The sequence below is a fragment of the Mobula birostris genome, unplaced genomic scaffold (genome assembly GCF_030028105.1).
Source record: "Mobula birostris isolate sMobBir1 unplaced genomic scaffold, sMobBir1.hap1 scaffold_361, whole genome shotgun sequence".
Lineage (NCBI taxonomy): Eukaryota > Metazoa > Chordata > Chondrichthyes > Myliobatiformes > Myliobatidae > Mobula > Mobula birostris.
The window spans coordinates 115,896-134,900 of NW_027276683.1; the positions used below are offsets into that span (position 1 = coordinate 115,896).

At 44.5% G+C, this 19,005-nt stretch overlaps 1 protein-coding gene across 4 annotated transcripts in view; it reads right to left on the minus strand.

Moving 5' to 3' along the window:
* Nucleotides 1-1,826: 1,826 nt before the first annotated feature.
* LOC140193046 (formin-binding protein 4-like) overlaps nucleotides 1,827-19,005 on the minus strand; it is a 58,814-nt gene continuing 41,635 nt past the window's right edge. For 3 of the 4 annotated variants that reach the window (XM_072250490.1, XM_072250491.1, XM_072250489.1), the window contains 6 exons: nucleotides 18,032-18,204; nucleotides 13,811-14,124; nucleotides 9,951-10,110; nucleotides 6,980-7,203; nucleotides 3,780-3,940; nucleotides 1,827-2,198 (listed from right to left, as the gene is read on the minus strand). In XM_072250490.1, coding sequence (XP_072106591.1) covers nucleotides 2,108-2,198; nucleotides 3,780-3,940; nucleotides 6,980-7,203; nucleotides 9,951-10,110; nucleotides 13,811-14,124; nucleotides 18,032-18,204 — 1,123 coding nt within the window. In that variant the 3' untranslated portion in view covers nucleotides 1,827-2,107. Of the gene's footprint in view, nucleotides 2,199-3,779; nucleotides 3,941-6,979; nucleotides 7,204-9,950; nucleotides 10,111-13,810; nucleotides 14,125-18,031; nucleotides 18,205-19,005 lie in introns of those variants that run through there. The other variant, XM_072250492.1, reaches the window with a different exon arrangement.

Below are 19,005 nucleotides of genomic sequence, written 5' to 3' on the forward strand. Positions count from 1 at the left end.
GATTTAAAAGAAAACAATGACTACCTAATTACTTGCTGTTTGTAATTCATTCTCTAGGACATCCAGATCCCTCTGCATCTCACGAGCTCTGCAATCTCTCAAAAATTTTATACTTTCCTGCCAAATTGACATTCCGCAATGTTCTAGTTTGTCTTAAAGTAATAGGTCATACATACAAGAGAGGAGGCAAAAGAAATTGTCAGTGTTGTGAGTTTTGGACTTTTCCTTAAGGGGTCTTGATATTTTAAGGCAGATGTAGACACAATTCAGTGTGGTGGGGAAGGGGGTTCAGTGAGGTTACTGAAGGGAGGAAGAAATGCAGAGCTGAGATTACAGTCAGAACACTGAATGGCAGAGGGGGATTGAGGGGCTGTCCTTACTCCTCTCCTGTAGGTGCCCGAAAAGGAACATTTTTATGGAAGCGGCTAGTTCTGGAGCACATCCACAGCTGGGACGTTGTCTGATCCTATGAACTTTTTGCATCTAGTGCCCTCATCTGGAATTGAATTGGCTAGATGGTGAAGTCTCAGAAACAAGGAAAGGGTACAGAGGAGATTTACCAGGATGCTGCATGGTTTAGAGAGTATGCATTATGATCAGAGATTAAGGGAGCTAGGGCTTTACTCTTTGGAGAGAAGGAGGATGAGAGGAGACATGATAGAGGTGTACAAGATAATAAGAGGAATAGATAGAGTGGATAGCCAGCGCCTCTTCCCCAGGGCACCACTGCTCAATACAAGAGGACATGGCTTTAACGTAAGGGGTGGGAAGTTCAAGGGGGATATTAGAGGAAAGTTTTTTTACTCAAACAGTGGTTGGTGCGTGGAATGCTCTGCCCGAGTCAGTGGTGGAGGCAAATACACTTGTGAAGTTTAAAAGACTACTAGACAGGTATATGGAGGAATTTAAAGTGGGGGGTTATATGGGAGGCAGGGTTTGAGGGTTGGCACAACATTGTGGGCCAAGGGGCCTGTAATGTGCTGTACTATTCTATGTTCTATAAATCATCCACCTGCTGAAAATGGATGTAAATGTTTCAGCTCACACTCATATTCTGGGCCCTGCCATCACCAAGGATGCTCTTGGAGCCTCTTCCTCATCTTATTCTAATGGAATATGAACAAGTTATTTTCCTTACTTGCTTCTTTGAGGATCATCACTTTTTTGTGATGGGAAGGATTGAGTTGCTGAGAGCAATGCTATCTGGTGCTTAGCCATCCTTGGGTTAGTAGGGTCACATATAGCAATAAGGTTAAGGAGGAGGTCCCAGACAAAGAATGATTCAACAAGCCTCAATGGTGGAGCTGGCAGATGATGACATATCACAATGGCAGTAAATATAAAGCAAGGCTGCAGCAGCCATGCCACTGGACCCTGACCTCAATCTGTGTGGTGGCTGCCGTTCCTCATCAAGGGAATGCACCAGCATCCCGATATGTGGATCCCAAATTGGCATCTATAGTCACCCGAGGAGTCTGTATTTTGGAGAAGGAGTAATTGCATTACCATTTTTACTTACAATGAATACAGGGAGACAATTACCAAATGGTAGCATAAGGGACTTACTAAGTTATAGGGTTAGATTAGACAGCACAGAAACAGATCAATACCTTAGCTGAGTGGAATACCATTATTTTCCTGAACGTCATTAAGCTAAATGATACATAGTTCCCTGGACTGAGAGCCAGGGTTATACAGGCCATTCTGTGGGTATAACTGGGTGCTGTGAGCACATTGGGCTAGTAGGGCACATATCAGGAAGAGGATGGAATATGTGGTAGGCAAGCGACAAAATACATTATAGATTCAGACAAGAGATCCCAAGCTATTGTAAAAAAGGTTTATTGTTATATACAAATGTACAGCATATATGAAATTGCAAATGGGCACCATTAGTTCACAACCTGGATGCACGTCATTTTATTACATGGAAAATTTTCATAGCTCAATACTAGAAAATTGAAAGCAGTATACTCTATTATCCACCAAATATGCTCATGCACCAAACTGCTCACAGACCCACCATCTACTCAGTGATTTACACAAATATAAACCGTTCTGTATAAAGGTAGAAAAATAATTTACACATAGTATAAAACTCAGAATGTTAGGAGTTTGAAGCCATTTTCCTCCGCTTCAGTCTCTCCCGCCAGTCTTCTGGTAGCGCTTCAAAGTTGGCATTTTTCTCAGCTTGACCACTGCACATTTAAACAGACACAGGCAGGTGACCAGGACAAGTACAGAGAAATGGATGAAAATCCTAACACCACCTTCTATTTTTCATACGCTTTCCCAATATCCTTACATCCCATCAAACATCTGAATATTTACTTGAGAAAGGGATTGTAGCTTCACCTGTGTGGCAAGACATTGAATATTAAGGTTTGGAGGAAAGGTCAAGAAGTTGAAGTGTTAACTGTTTGGCTTCCAAGAAAAGTTGGGTGCTTATACCGTTTTAGTTTTATTTCAGAGTTGTAGTGTATGCATCATTTTGCGCTTACCAACCTGACACAGCTGAAGGTGTATATTCTTGCTTAACATAAGAAACAAGTAGTAGTAGGGTTACTAGCCTGTTGAGTCTGCTCTGCCATATAATAACATCATTGCTGATCTGGCCATGGACTCAGCTCAACCTTTCCCCCCATAACCCTCGATTCCCCTGCCATACAGAAATCTATCTAATTGTGCCTTAAATATATTTAATGAGGTAGCCTTATCTGCTTCCCTAGGCAGAGAATTCCAGCTTCACTACTCTCTAGGAAAAGCAGTTTCTCATCTCCAACCCAAATCTATTCCCCCAAATTTGAGGCTTTGTCTCAAGCCTAACCCTTTCTCACACCATCTTATGAATCATTCTGATCAACTTTCTTGAAAATATTTCCAATGCAAATACATTCTTAAATAAATAAGCCAAAACTGTACACTGTACTGTGTGGTGTTACATGTGCCATTTACCCTCCACCCTATTTTCAATCAAAGCCAGCATTTCTATTTGCCAACCTACTTCCTTTACCTGCATACTTCGTGCTTCACACACAAGAACGCTAGACACCTCAATGTTCTGCTGTTAAGTATGGTTCTTGAACTGGATGTCATTTCCTTTTGCTATACTCCTACTTCCAGATCTTATGGTAATTTGCCTAACATTTAAAGATCGCTTGGTGGACTCCGCACTCTCCTCATCGTCCACCTCTATCAGCAACAAATTCTGTCTAAATGGGTGACATCCTGGAGGCCAGCGAGCCCAAGGACATAAAGCAGAACATGAAAGTAAAAGTGAAAGTAGGGGAACAGAAAGGGTGACCATAATAAATCATTGTGATGATATTAGAGGATACAATACAGCAAACTATTACTGTATTTTGGTAGTAGATTTTCTGGAATATTGGACACTATTCCCATTTAATACTCCCATACTGAAAAACATTTTTGGAAGGGATGTGAAAGGCAAAGATATCTCATCCAGGGGAAAAAGGTAAGATGTACAAATGAGAATTACTTTACTCAGTTTGCAAATCATGTGAATGGTGTTGATAAAAAAAATGGTTCTGTCATTGTGATTCATCATATCTGCGCCTGGGGCCTGTATCAGATTAATTGATTTCTGTTACTGAACTACTCCATTATGAAACCACCAGATTTTTCAAGAGGATGTTGGCTTGATTTGGCCTGCAATCACTACTCTACAACTGCTCTATTCACCACAGCATCCCTTGCACGACTCATGACCACTGTGCACAAACCTTCCTTCAGACTGTGGCCAGGGCCAGGGAGCTCACCTGATCAGCTGCTGCTGCTTCCACTCTTCTATCCGCTTTTGCGCCAGAATCGCTCTCTGCTCATCTTCACTGGAGCTTGAGTGTTCATCCTCGTCTAGCTCCCGTTGAATGCTCTGCCACTTTTTCACCAATGATGGCATCTTCATTTTACTCTTCTTATTCTGAAAGAGTTTAAAAATTTATCACATCCCTAAAAATGGTCACGACAGAAGACTACATAAGTTCACACCACCAGCATCCTAGACCGCCAATCACATATTGAAAATGTCATTCACTATTGTAGGTTTGCCTTTTAAATGGGACTAGTCTGCAAATGCGCATGATGGGAAGAGTGTAATGTAATCTTGCTCCCATCTATCCACAGAGCTGAAAAACAGCCAACAGAGGATTGGTGGAGCAGAAAGACAATTAATGCCACATCTCTACCCAAACAGATATCTCATAAATGTTACTCTATAGACAGGAAGAGCCACGGCAGTAACTGTTCTTCCTAACCTTTTAATCACAGTTGGAGAGACAAGGTTTGGGGACATCCTGCAGAACTTGGAAAACAATTCAAGACGTTCCAATATCATGGTGTTGCAGAAAAGCAAAGGGTGCACCAACTACTTAAAGAGGAGTTGGGAAATAATGCCATTAAATAACAATTAACAGGGATTTAATTAATCAGACGCATGTATATCAAGCAGTAGTAAATCAAGGGCAACTGAACTTGCTGTGTTGTCTAGAAGTCGTTCTGCCACTCATCCAAGAGGCTTCTTCAGTTCTGATCCATAGCGGGTAGTTTTATGGCTTATAAACTCCGAGTTGTTTAAAGGTACAGCAATCACATGAGGCATGTTAGGAATCGAGAGGTAATGACAGGGTCATTTGTTTTATCTTCGCATGAGTGGAAAAGCAAATTGTACAGAGGATGTGGGGAGTCTGCAGAGGGATATGGATAGGTTAAATGAGTGGGCCAAGGTCTGGCAGATGGAATACAACATTGGTAAATGCGAGATCATCCACTTTGGAAGGAATAATAGAAGAGCAGATCATTATTTAAATGGTGAAAGATTGCAGCATGCTGTTGTGCAGAGGGACCTGGGAGTGCTTGTGCATGAATCGCAAAAAGTTGGCTTGCAGGTGCACAGGTTATTAGGAAGGCAAACCGAATGTTGGCTTTCTGTGCTAGAGGGATTGAATTCAAGAGCAGGGAGGTCATGCTGCAACTATACAGGGTACTGGTGAAACCACACCTGGAGTAATGTGTGCAGTTCTGGTCTCCATACTTGAGGAAGGATACACTGGCTTTGGAGGCAGTGCAGAGGAGGTTCACCAGGTTGATTCCAGAGATGAAGGGGTTAACCTATGAGGAGAGATTGAGTTGCCTGGGACTATACTCTCCGGAATTCAGAAGAATGAGGAGATCTTATAGAAACATACAAAATTTTGAAAGGGATAGATAAGAAAGAAGTAGGAAAGTTGTTTCCATTGGTAGGTGAGACTAGAACTAGGAGACATTGCCTCAAGATTCAGGGGAGAAGATTTAGAACGGAGATGAGGAGAAACAGTTTTTCCCAAAGAGTGGTGAATCTGTGGAATTCTCTGCCCAGGGAAGCAGTTGAGGCTTCTTCACTGAACATATTTAAGATACAGTTAGATAGATTTTTACGTAGTAGGGGAATTAAGGGTTATGGGGAAAAGGCAGGCAGATGGAGCTGAGTTACGTACAGATCAGCCATGATTTTATTGTATGGTGGGGCAGGCTTGGTGGGCCGGGTGGCCTACTCCTGCTCCTATTTCTTATGAGGTGTGAACTGTTGTGGAGACACTGGGGTGGAGATGTTAGGACTGCATTGTAAGTAGCTGGTAGGTGGTGTACCCCACTGCCTCTGTTCAGAGACGGGTTTTCCAGTTTGACAAAGATGGCTTCTTTAACTCTTCTTTCAAACCACTTGCCCTCTCTGCCCAAAATGTGCACATTGTTATCAAAGTCCTAATATCTCTACCCCAGCGTCCCCACAACAGCTCACACCTCCATTCATGCAAAATAAATTACCCTCTCATTACCTCTATGACCCTCATGTGATTACTACGCTTTTAAACAACTCAGTTTATAATCTGGAAAGCTACCTGCCATGGGTCAGAACTGAAGAAGCCTCTTGGGTGAGTGTCAAAATGTCTTCTAGACAACACAGAAAGTCCAGTTGCCTTGATTTACTGCTGCTTGATATACAATGACCTGGATGACTGAGAACCTTCATAGACATGCACAATCATGAAAAAAGTCAACAAGGTTTGTGTACAAGTCAGAAGTTCCTGCATACTCAAGTAATTCTGTTGATGTGAGCGACATATACAAATGCTGGAGGAACTCAGTAAGTCAGGTCCTGAAGAAGGGTCTTGGCCCCAAACATCAACTATTTCCCTTCATAGATGCCATATGACCTGCTAAGTTCCTCCAGAATTTTGTGTGTTGTTCAATAAATTGAACAGCTAATCAAGCCTGCTCTGTTATTCCTGAGCACAGCTGACCTTCCACCCCAGTGCGATTTTCTTGCATTACCCAAATCTATTGACTCCCACCTCAACTTGGAACAAAAGCTGATAGCAGCAGATAAAAGGCTGGAAGAACACCAGATGGCTTTAAATCTGCTTATACTCCAGGCTTCTAACTTTTAGCATTAATTATAGATATAGAGAAAAAGATGTTGGAGCTGTGCTCTCAGTACAGGACCAAGTTTTGCAATATTTGAAACACAAACAATCCCAAGCATCAGTAACCAACCCTAGGGAAGTAATCCCCTGTAATTATCAAGCAACATTAACTGGTATCTCATTGTAGCCAGAACACACCTAGCAAGTGGAACTCCCAGTTCATGGAGAGACTGTTAGTGAGATTTGGTGGTAGCTCATATCTGATTGCTGAGTATTACCAACCTGGGCTCTGGCTTTAGCAAACAGAATTATATCAGAAGCACAGACTCATAATATTTAAAAGGCAACTGGACAATCAATATAATAGCCAAGACATGCACCAAGTGCTGGCAAATGGGGTTAGTAAGATCAATTGACAGGGACGTGGTGAGCTGAAGAGCCTCTCTCTATGCTGCTTGCCTCGGGGTGGGGGGGGAAATACTTTGAGAATATTTGCTTAGTATTTCTCAAACGCAAGGCATTGCACCATCAGACACTGAGAAAAATAAGCTGCACCCTACCTTGTCTTTCTTCACCTTCCTGCTTTTTTCTGTTACTTGAGGGGCTGCAGCAGCCGGAGGAGCCTCTGGTATGTGTGGGGGCTGTGGAATAGCTTGTGCCACTGGTATTTGGTGTTGTGGTATAGGGTGTGGTATCTGTACCAAGTGGGTTGGTCTGGGTAATAAAAGGGGTCTCGGGGCAGGCATGGGAGGAACAGACATCATCGTGGCCAGCATCTGTGGGCCTGCAGCTCAACCAAAAGAAAACATAATGAGCGTATAAAAACTGTTTCAGTACTCTATTCAAGTCACCTTCAAAGGAGATAAAGGCCCATTTAATCGGCAACTCCAATCAAGGAATACACCGCAATCAATTACAACCTGAGTGAAACACTATGTATGCAAGTCATAGTTTCAACATATGCTACTGTTAAATGGAGACACCACCTCACGATATGAACCATAGCGTTCAGGTACCCCCAGGGTCACCAGCTGATGGACAGCTTCACAAGACAGAGACAGCCCAGTCTCAATATTATGCACAACATGCTGGAGGAACTGAGCAGGTCAGGCAGCATCCGTGGAAACGATGAGTCAACGTTTCGGGCCAAGACCCTTCGTCAGGACTGAAGAGGGAGAGGCCAGGGGCCCTATAAAGAAGGTGGGGGGAGGGTGGGAAGGAGAAGGCTGGTAGGTGCCAGGTGAAAAACCAGTAACAGGAAAGATCAAGGGGTGGGAGAGGGGAAGCAGGGAGGAGATAGGCAGGAAAGGTGAAGGAGGAATAGGAAAGCACAATGGGTAGCTGAAGGAGGTGGAACCATGAGGGAGGTGATAGGCAGCTGGAGGAGGGGGCAGAGTGAAACTGGGATGGGGGAAGGGAATTACTGGAAGTTGGAGAATTTAATGTTCATGCCAAGGGGCTGGAGACTACCCAGACGGTATATGAGGTGTTGCTCCTCCAACCTGAGTTTGGCCTCATCATGGCAGTACAGGAGGCCATGTATGGACATATCCGAATGGGAACATGAAGCAGAGGCGCTCGACGAAGCGATCCCCCAATCTGCGTCGGGTTTCACCCCCATGTAGAGGACGCCACACCGGGAGCACCTGATGCAATAGATCAGCGGTCCCCAACCACGGGGCCGCAAAGCATGTGCTACCGGGCCGCAAGGAAACGATATGATTTGGCGATATGAGTCAGCGGCACCATTCCTCATTCCCTGTCACGCACTGTTGAGCTTGAACGGCGCGAGGTCATTACCCGCGTGTCATTCATGTCAGCGCGGGAAGGAGATCAACTCCTCAGCTTGCAAATGACGGTGGGCTGAAAAGTATGTTTGACATAACATCTCTGCCAGCATTCCGGATCAAAGTCAAGGCTAAATATCCTGAGATAGCCACAAAAGCACTGAAAACCTTGCTTCCATTTCCAACATATCTCTGCAATGAATGCAACAAAAACTAAATTGCGGAATAGACTGGAGATAAGGAACCCCCTTCGTGTATCACAGTCTCCCGTCACCCCTCGATAGGACCGTCTTGTTGCAGGGAAACAATGCCCAGGGCTCCCACTGATTCAGCGATATTGGTGCAATGATTTTATATGTTCATATGGGGAAAATATGTGCTGTATGTTTAATATCCAAACGTTACTTAAAATGTTATGATGCTATTGACTTACTTATATAACCATATAACAATTACAGCACGGAAACAGCCATCTCGGCCCTTCTAGTCCCTGCTGAATGCTACTCTCACCTAGTCCCACCGACCTGCACTCAGCCCATAACCCTCCATTCCTTTCCTGTCCATTTACCTATTCAATTTTTCTTTAAATTATAATATCGAACCTGCCTCTACCACTTCTACTGGAAGTTCGTTCAACACTTACTTCAAGCTCCCCTGATAATTAACTTATCATTATATTCATGCAAGGAAAATATGCGCTGTGTTTAATATTAAATTCGTCAGATAAACCGTTTTAGAAATGAAATTGAGTGCATTAGCCACTTATCACCTATATTCCAGTTGTGATTAACACCCCCCCACCCCCCGAACAGAATCGCCAAAAATGATTTGCAGGAGAAAAATAGCAGGTCGCGACGCGCATGCGCACTGGTGCCCGCACAAGGCTTCTTGGTCATTGTAGTCTTTTTCTGGGTAAACACAACGTATTTGACTGCCGGTCCGCAAGAATATTGTCAATATTAAACTGGTTTGCAGTGCAAAGAAGGTTGGGGACCCCTGCAACAGATGACCCCAATAGACTCGCAAGTGAAGTGTTGCCTCACCTGGAAGGACTGTTTGGGGCCCTGAATGGTGGTGAGAGGGGATGTGCAGGGATAAGTGCCGGGTGGGAGATCCCCTCCTCCAGCTGCCTATCACCTCCCTCATGGTTCCGCCTCCTTCTACTACCCATTGTGCTTTCCCCTATTCCTTCACCACCTTTCCTGCGTATCACCTCCATGCTTCCCCTCCCCCACCCCTTGATCTTTCCCCTTACTGGTTTTTCACCTGGCACCTACCAGCTTTTTCCTTCCCACCCTCCTCCCCCACCTTCTTTATAGAGCCCCTGCCCCTCCCTCTTCAGTCCTGACGAAGGGTCTCGGCCTGAAACACCGACTGTTCGTTTCCATGGATGCTGCCTGACCTGCTGAGTTCCTCCAGCATGTTGCTTTGACCCCAGCATCTGCAGAGAATTTTGTGATTACCAGTCTCAATATTCACTGCTAGTGATAGAGATGGATTTGAACCACACACCTAGAGTCATTTCTCAGCTAACCTACTCACAACTATACATACGGCTTAACTAGGGAAATCAGATCAACATCCGCTTTTGCTTTCTTTCAGTTTCCTAATGCTGGTGTATGTTACAAGTACAATTACTAAAATCAGCTATCGAATACCATTGGAATGTATCCCACCCAACAGCTCCCCATCTTCAGCCTCACGATTACTATACAACCCAAGTGTCAACGTGGACCACTTTTACCTGGGACCATGGCCGACTGACTGTAGAGGACAGGATTGCTTCCAATGGTGATAGTACGCGGCATCGCTGTGGAAGTGAGCACTGCTGCTTTCCTCTTGATGGGCTTGGCTGCCGGACCCAGAGCTGGAGGATTTGAGGGCATGCTTGAAGCAGAGTTACTCTGAAAGATAACCAACTCTTATGTTCGTAAACATCCCAGACAGCCATCTAGTTTATGCAATCAGTCGTGAGTGGGAGCTGATCCACGGAACCTACCTGCACTCATGGTGCTCAAGGAACCAAGAGGATTATGTAGAGAAGGTCAGAGTCAAACATAAACTGTAATCTGAGTTCTAATATTCTGTATTAAGACAAACCTTTCACCCAACTAAGGGGAGGATGTGTGTGATCCATACCACATTCTTTGGTCACATACAAAACAGCACGTACACTCATTCTCCCTTGCAGCCTATATGAAGGATAGCAGTGTTGGCTTTGCTCAAATTTGCAGAAGGTACAGCTAGCAGAAGAATAGCACAGAGTCAGTGGTGTCCATACAACATAACCCAGCTCACCATATTTCCAAATTTAGCCAATTTATCTCCCTGGTGCCTGCCAGGTGCCCAGGTTCGGGACATCTCATCTGACCTGCAGAGGAATTTACAGTGGGAAGGAAAGGATCCAATTGTTGTGGTCCATGTGGGTATCAACAACATAGGTAGAATGGGGAAAGAGGTTCTGTTGAAGGAATTTGAGCAGCTAGGGACTAAATTAAAAAGCAGAATGAAAAAGGTGGTAATCTCTAGATTACTATCTGAGCCATATGCAAATTGGCACAGAGTTAAGAAGATTAGAGAATGGCCCAAGGACTGTTGTGGGAGAAATGAGTTCGAATTCATAGGAAACTGGCACCAGCATTGGGGAAGGAGGAAGCTGTTCCATCAGGACGGGCTCCACCTGAACTGTGATAGGACCTGGAGCTTGGCAAATTGTATAACTCGGGTTGTGGATAGGGCTTTAAACTATATCGATTGGAGCAGTATGGATAAAGTAAAAGAGAAGAGCGTGGATAAAGAAAAAGTAAAAACAAAAGTTAAAAAAGATAAAAGGGTGGAGTGCAGAAAAGACCAAAGTGTATAAGAGACAAAGATGACTAGATTTTAAAGGCACAATGAGTGCAAGGGCACTTTATCCGAATGCCTGTAGTATTCGTAACAAGGTCAGGGAACTTGTGGCACAAATCAGTATAAAGGGTTGTTATTTAGTGGCCATTACAGAAACATGGTTGCAGGGTGGAGAGGACTGGGAATTAAATATCCAACAATATCACGTAATATGGAAGGATAGGAAGGTAAGGGAAGTGTGGTAGTGCTCGTAATTAAGGATGGGATCAGGGCAGTAGTGAGAGACAATGTAAGATCTAAGGAGCAGAATGCTGAATCCATCTGGGTAGAGATCAGGAATAGTAAATGGGGTTTAAAAAAAAAGAAATTGCAGGTGGGAGTTGTCTATAGGCTACCGAATAATAACATTACAATGGCACAGGCAATAAACCAAGAAATATCTGAAGCATGTAAGAATGGAACAGCAGTTATCGTGGGGGACTAACTTGTACATAGATTGGGTGAATCCAGTCGGTCGAGGCAGGCTTGGGGACTTCATTGAACATATATGTCATAGCTTTCTTGAACAACATGTTACTGAACCTACAAGGGAACATGCTATCTTGGATCTGGTCCTGTGCAATGAGACAGGTAAAATTAGCAATCTTGTAGTTAGGGATCCTCTTGGAAAGAGTGGTTACAGCAGATTGAGGGTGCAAATGGAGGGTGTAATAGTTTGATCTAAAACCAGTACATTAAGCTTAAACAAGGGAGACTACAGTGGGATGAGGAAGGAGTTGGCTACAGTAGTCTGGGAGCACTGGCTATACGGTGGGACAGTTGAGGAACAGACTTTCAAAGAGTTTTTTCCACAGTGCTCAATAAAAGTATATTCCAGTTAAAAGCAAGGGTGGGGAGATCCAGTCATGGATAACCAAGGAAATAAAGGAAGGCATCAAACTAAAAGCTCATACAAACAAAGTCGCTGAGAGTAGTGGGAAACTGGAAGATTGGGAAAACTTTAAAAAGCAACAAAAAACCACTAAGCGATCAATAAAGAAAGGTAACATAGATTATGAAAATTAGCTAGCACAAAATATAAATGCAATGGGAAGTGAAGACCTTGATACAATAACTATCACCGAAGAGGTTGCTGAGCAAATTTGTGGACCTAAAGATAGACAAGCACCTACTCTTGATAGAATGCATTCCAGGGTACTGAGAGAAATGGCAGGGGTTATAGTTGAAGCCTTGCTGAAAATTTACCAAAATTCTCTGGACTCAGGGCAGGTCTCAGCAGATTGGAAGATGGCAAATATTACGCCACTGTTCAAAAAAAATGATGCAGGCAAAAGGCAGGTAACTATAGGTCTGTTAGTTTAACATCTGTCGTGGAGAAAATGCTTGAAGCTATCATTAAAGTAGTAGCGAGGCATCTGGAAAGAAATGGATCCATCAGACAGACGAAGCATGGATTCAGCAAAGGCAGGCCCTGCTTGACAAACTTACTGGAGTTCTTTGAGGGTAAAACAAGTGAAGGAGATAGAGGGGAACAGATAGCTGATACTTACTTGCATTTCCAGAAGGCATTTGGTATGGTGCCACATAAAAGACTTATCATAAGGGGTGATGTATTAGCATGAATAGAGAATTGGTTAACCAATAGAAAGTGGAGAGTTGTGATACATGGGTATTTCTCTAGCTGGCAATCACTGGTGGGTGGTGTACTGCAGGGGTCGGTGCTGGGCCCACAACTGTTAACGACATACATTAACAATCTGGAGAGGGGACCGAGTGTATCCAAGTTTGCTGATGTCACTAAACTGAGTGGAAAAGCAGAGAGATATAGATAGGTTAAGTGAGTGGGTTAAGTCTGGCAGTTGGAGTACGATGTTGGTAAATGGAAGGTCATCCACTTTGGAAGGAAAAATGAAAGATCACATCATTACTTAAATGTTTAAAAAAAAAATTACAGCATGCTGCTGTGCAGAGGGACTTGGGAGTGCTTGTGCATGAATCACAAAAGGTTGGTTTGCAGATGCAGCAGGCTGAGAAGGTGGCAAATGGAATGTTGGCCTTCATTGCTAGAGGGATTGAATTTAAGAGGAGGGAGGTTATACTGCAACTGTACAGGGTGCTAGTGAGGCCACACCTGGAGTGCTGCGTGCAGTTCTGGTCTCCTTACTTTAAGGATAAACTGGCTTTGGAGCAGGTGCAGAGGAGGTTCACCAGGTTGATTCCAGAAATGAGGGGGTTAGACTATGAGGAGAGATTGAGTCACCTGGGACTGTAATCGCTGGAATACAGAAGGATAAGCGAAGATCTTAGAAACATACAAAAGTAGGAAAGGGATAGATAAGATAGGGGCAGAAAAGTTGTTTGCACTGGTAAGTTTGCACTTAAGATTCGGGGGAGTAAATTTAGGATGGAGATGAGGAAGAACTGTTTTTTCCAAGGGGTGATGAATCTATGGAATTCTCTGCAATGAAGCAGTGGAGGCTACTTCAGTAAATATACCGAAGACAAGGTTGGATAGATTTTTGCATAGTAGGTGAATTAAGGGTTACGGGGAAAAGGAGGTGAGACCATGGCCAGATCAGTCATGATCTTATTGAATGGCGGAGCAGGCTCGACGAGTCAGATGGCCTGTTCCCGCTCCTATTTCTTATGTTCTTATCCCAGAGGGACCAGAAAACAGGAAACTCTTGACACAAACAACCTGCTGAGCTTGGGTGAGATGGGGTGGACAGTGGCTTAAAACCATGAAAACATTCTCACCACTTTTACTATTGGAAGTTGGACTGTTGTAACTGGAACGATGGGGAGAAGGGACCTTTCCAAACAATCTTCTTCTGTTCCCGGCGCTGGTGGTTCCTTGCTGTCCACTTCCATCTCCACTTCTTGTATGTCGCCACCATCGTCACTCGGAGGGGGTGGAGGAGGGGGTGGGGGTGGAGGGGAGGAGGGAGGGGGTGGGGGCAAGGGAGGGAGATCCAAGGGGAGGGGGGGTTGAGGGGGAAGCGGTGGGGGAGGAGGCTGGGGGGTGACTTCTGCAGAAGCTTGGCCAGCAGACAGCTCCACTTGCACCAAATCTAAAATTTAAATTAAATTGAATTGACTTTTTCTCACAACCTTCACATACGTGAATAAGTATCTTTACATTATGTCTCCGTCTGAATGTGCAATATATAGTAATTTGCAACAAATAGTATGTACAACAGGACAGTCAATGTAGCACAGAATTACAATTGTATCACTGTGAATTAATCAGTATGATAGCCTGGTGGAAGAAGCTGTCCTAGAACCGGTTGGTCCTGGCTTTTATGCTGCGGTACCGTTTCCCAGATGGTAGCAGCTGGAACAGTTTGTGGTTGGGGATGACTCGGGTCCCCTCCTCAATGATCTTTCGGGTCCTTTTTACATACCTGGCGCTGTAAATGTCCTGAATAGTGGGAAGTTCACATCTACAGATGCGCTGGGCTGTCCACACCACTCTCTGCAGAGTCCTGCGATTGAGGGATATACAATTCCCATACTAGGCAGTGATGCAGCCAGTCAGGATGCTCTTAACTGTGCCCCTGTAGAAAGTTCTTAGAATTTGGGGACTCAGGTCAACCTTCTTCAACTGTCTGAGGTGAAAGAAGTGCTGTTGTGCAGAATGTACACAGCATGTACAGACCACATGAGATCCTCGGTGATGTGTATGCCGAGGAACTTAAGGCTGTTCACCCTCTCAACCCCAGATCCATTGATGTCAATAGGGATGAGTCTGTCTCCATTCCTCCTATAGTCCACAACCAGCTCCTTTGTTTTTGCAACATTGAGGGCGAGGTTGTTTTCTTGAAACCACTGTGTCAGAGTGATGATTTCTTCCCTGTAGGCTGTTTTGTTATTATTTGAGATTAAGCCAATCAATACAGTAACGTCAACAAATTTAATTAGCAGATTGGAGCTGTGAGTGGTGACAGAGTCATGGGCATACAGACAGTCAAGGAGGGGGCTTAGGACGCAGCCCTGAGGGGCTCCCGTGTTGAGGGCTTTTAAACAGAACAGGGAAAATGACATCATCAGATGGGACCCAATCTACTGCACATGTAGTTTAAAAGGATGATGGTGCTGACAGCAAGTTTTTTCAGCAGTCTCTTCTGCTTAAGCATTTGGAGAAACCCCTACTAAGCAACAGAAAAGGCCACTCTGTCCAAGTCATTCAAGACAACTTTTTATTCTAGTGATTTTCATTCTTTCAACACCCACTGTGTTGCATTCAGAACTCTGTTTTCCTCCTAGAGGAATTCCTCTACTAAAGCACTGCTTCTGCGCAGCAGTCATCCAGGAAACCACAGCAGTCTTGCTGATAACACCACCTCTTTTCATTCAATTTAATTCCAATGGGTTGGTCCATGGCACGAGGCCAAGATGAGGTCCCCTTCAGGGTGAAGTAGCAACACCTTATGCTCCATCTGGGTAGCCTCCAACCTGATGGCATGAATATCAATTTCTCCTTCTGGTAAATTTCTTCCTCCACCTTCCTCTATTCCCCACTCTAACCTTTTATCTCTTCTCACCTGTCTATTACTTCCCCAGAGGTCCCCTCCTCCTTCCCTTCCAATAATCAACTCTCCTCTGTCAGATTCCTTCTTCTCCAACTCTACCTTTCCCACCCACCTGACTTCACCTATCACTTTTCAACTAGCCTCCTTCCCCTCCCCCCACCTTTTTATTCTGCATCTCCCTCACCCCTCTCAATCCTGAAGAAAAGCCTTGGACTGAAACGTCAACTAATTATTCCACATAACCATATGGGGTATATGGGGTGTCAGGGAGGGGTAGTACCTCTGGTGGGGGAACATGTCGCGTCCTTTTCAGGGCGGTTAGTCCACCTTTGGTCCCCACCTGGCACTCAGCTCTCACCTGTGGCTCCCCGTAGCTGCTTGCATGCGACAGCGGCCACACCCCGGGCAACGGCTTCGACAAGCCGGCTAAACCAGGTGAGGGTAGCCGACGGGTCTCAAACCCTTGGTGAGATAGGGAGTTGTCTATCCCAACATGTGAAGACAGACTCCGGCGGACTGAGCGGACGAAACCAATGGAAGGTCCAACGGTCAAGAAGGCAGTCTCTGCAAGTGTCGTGGAACGTGTAGAGCAGGACAAGACACAGAAGACATCCTGGTCACCCACTGCGCCTAGTCCCATCTCCAGCCCTCCAGACTCTGCTTTGCCACTGGACCCAGATGGGAATTGGGAAGAGAGAGTGAAGCTGACGCTGCGCAACTCTCCCTCACTTAAATCCGAATCACGCGCTAGTCTTGACACCATCATAATGGTGTCGAGGTCCTCATCGACGTCAACAATAGACGAACAACAATAACCATATAACAATTACAGCATGGAAACAGGCCATCTCGGCCCTTCTAGTCCATGCCGAACTCCCACTCTCACCTAGTCCCACCGACCTGCACTCAGCCCATAACCCTCCATTCCTCTCCTGTCCATATATCTATCCAATTTAACTTTAAACGACAACATCGAACCCGCCTCAACCACTTCTGCTGGAAGCTTGTTCCACACAGCTACCACTCTCTGAGTAAAGAAGTTCCCCCTCATGTTACCCCTAAACTTTTGCTCTTTAACTCTCAACTCACGTCCTCTTGTTTGAATCTCCCCCATTCTCAATGGAAAAAGCCTATCCACGTCAACTCTATCAATCCTCCTCATAATTTTAAACACCTCTATTAACATTCTACGCTCCAAAGAATAAAGACCCAACTTGTTCAACCTTTCTCTGTAACTTAGGAGACAAAACCCAGGCAACATTTTAGTAAACCTTCTCTGTACTCTCTCAATTTTATTGACATCTTTCCTATAATTCGGTGACCAGAACTGTACACAATACTCCAAATTTGGCCTTACCAATGCCTTATACAATTTCAACATTACATCCCAACTCCTATAGTCAATGCTCTGATTAGTAAAGGCCAACATACCAAAAGCTTTGTTCACCACCCTATCCACATGAGATTCCACCTTCAGGGAACTATGCACCATTATTCCTAGATCCCTCTGTTCTACAGCATTCTTCAATGCCCTACCATTTACCATGTATGTCCTATTTTGATTAGTCCTACCAAAATGTAGCACCTATTCATACCCATAGATGCTGCCTGACTTGCAGAGTTCCTTCCGGCATTTTGTGGGTGTTGCTCTTTCAAGTGATTTGCTCTGGCTGACTTACTGAGGCAAACGCACAAAAATAACAACCACAGTCTTTGCTCCAGCATCCCTGACCCAGAAGGAGGAAACCTTCAGCAACTCAGCCAAGCTGCAGGTAGACAGGGTGCCGAAGGCAGCTTTTGGCAAGGTGGCCTTCATCACTCAGGGCACTGAGTACAAGAGTTGGGGCAGTATGTTGCCATTGTATTAGATGTTGGTAAGCTAGAATAGTGTGTAGTTTTGGTCACACTTATCGGAAAGATGCCAGTAAGCTGGTTAAAAAAAAAAGCAAAGGTTTCTGAGAATGCTGCCAGGACTCGAGGATCTGAGTTATAGGAAGAGTTGGACAGGCTAGGACTTTATTCCTTAGCGTGTAGGGGACTTACGGGTGACCTGAAAGAGGTGTATAAAACCATGAGGCATAGTTAGAGTGAACACATACAGTCCTTCCCACAGGAAAATATAATGAAAAACTAAGGGTGGCATAACTTGAATATGGGGGGGGGGGGTGGGGGGATTTGATTTAAAAAGGACTCAAATGGCAACTTCTTCACACAGAAAGTGGTGAGTGCAGGGAACGAGCTACTAAAGGAGGCAGTTTAGGCAGGTGAAACAACATTTAAGAAACATATGGACAGAAACATGGATAGAAAGGTTTAGAAAGATAATTGGACAAATACAGGCATTTTGGTTGCACTAAAGGGACTCTTTCCGTGCTTATACTACTCCAAGATGTGACTGGGGACATGTGTCAAAGACTGGAACCCATGGAGATGCTAAGCTCCTCACCTGCAGGGTCACCTGTCACACCTGCAGCTTCTCTCACTGGAGCGCTGAGCATGCTTTTACCAGCAGTTAGCCTTGAAGTGCTCTCGGCTGTCTCCTCCTCCTCGTCCACATCTGGAAACTCCCACTGAGATTGGCCCGTCTGTTCATTGAGATAGAAATAGCGCCGGTGCTCCCTACGGCGTGACAGAAAGGGCACACTTAGTATAGAGGTAGCAGCAGGAAGTCCCTGCCAAAGGCGAAAAAGAAAATTATGAGTTTTGTTTTGCCAACAGGAAGTTTGGCACCTCCTGTTCCTAGAGACCTAGGATGGCAGAGATCAGAGGGGAAACCTCATGATTCAATTGTGTTTTGGATTTGATTTATTTAAAAAAAAATAAATAAATATCAGCCATTTAAAAAGAAAGTTACTAATTCAGTCCAATTATTTTATCTTTTGAAGAGAGAAAATGGCTGCCTGATAATGACGGCATTGAGGGTGTCTAGGTAACTTAAGACAACCCTTTTGTTCTGGAAGCAAATAAGGAAGGAATTAGTGCAAAAATATTCTTCAAGCTGAAAAATGAAACAGCAATTTTTATGTGTATTTATAAAAACACATTTACATGTTTTACAGATGCAGTAAACAGTAAAAAAGATAAAAGAAAATAATTCTGACCTGTGGTTCCGGCAATAATCTTGGTCTTCTCTTGCAGCTGCTGCAGGAGGCACCTTCCCTCTTTCTGTCGCGTGGTCGGCTCAGGAATTCCATCCCAGAAATTTCCAGCAAAGCGCAGACATTCCTTGCATGCGCACTCTCTCCCGCCCCTTTCCCCTTTATCCCTTCCTCAAAATTATACGAGCAGTCTATCTGTTCAACTCCAATACTCAACCCTCAGCAAGAGATATTGCCAAAATTTGTGGGTTACACTTTAGGCTGGTCCAATGATTGTTTTGCTTTTGGGATTTTTTTTTGCACGCATGCGGGAGTGCTGCCA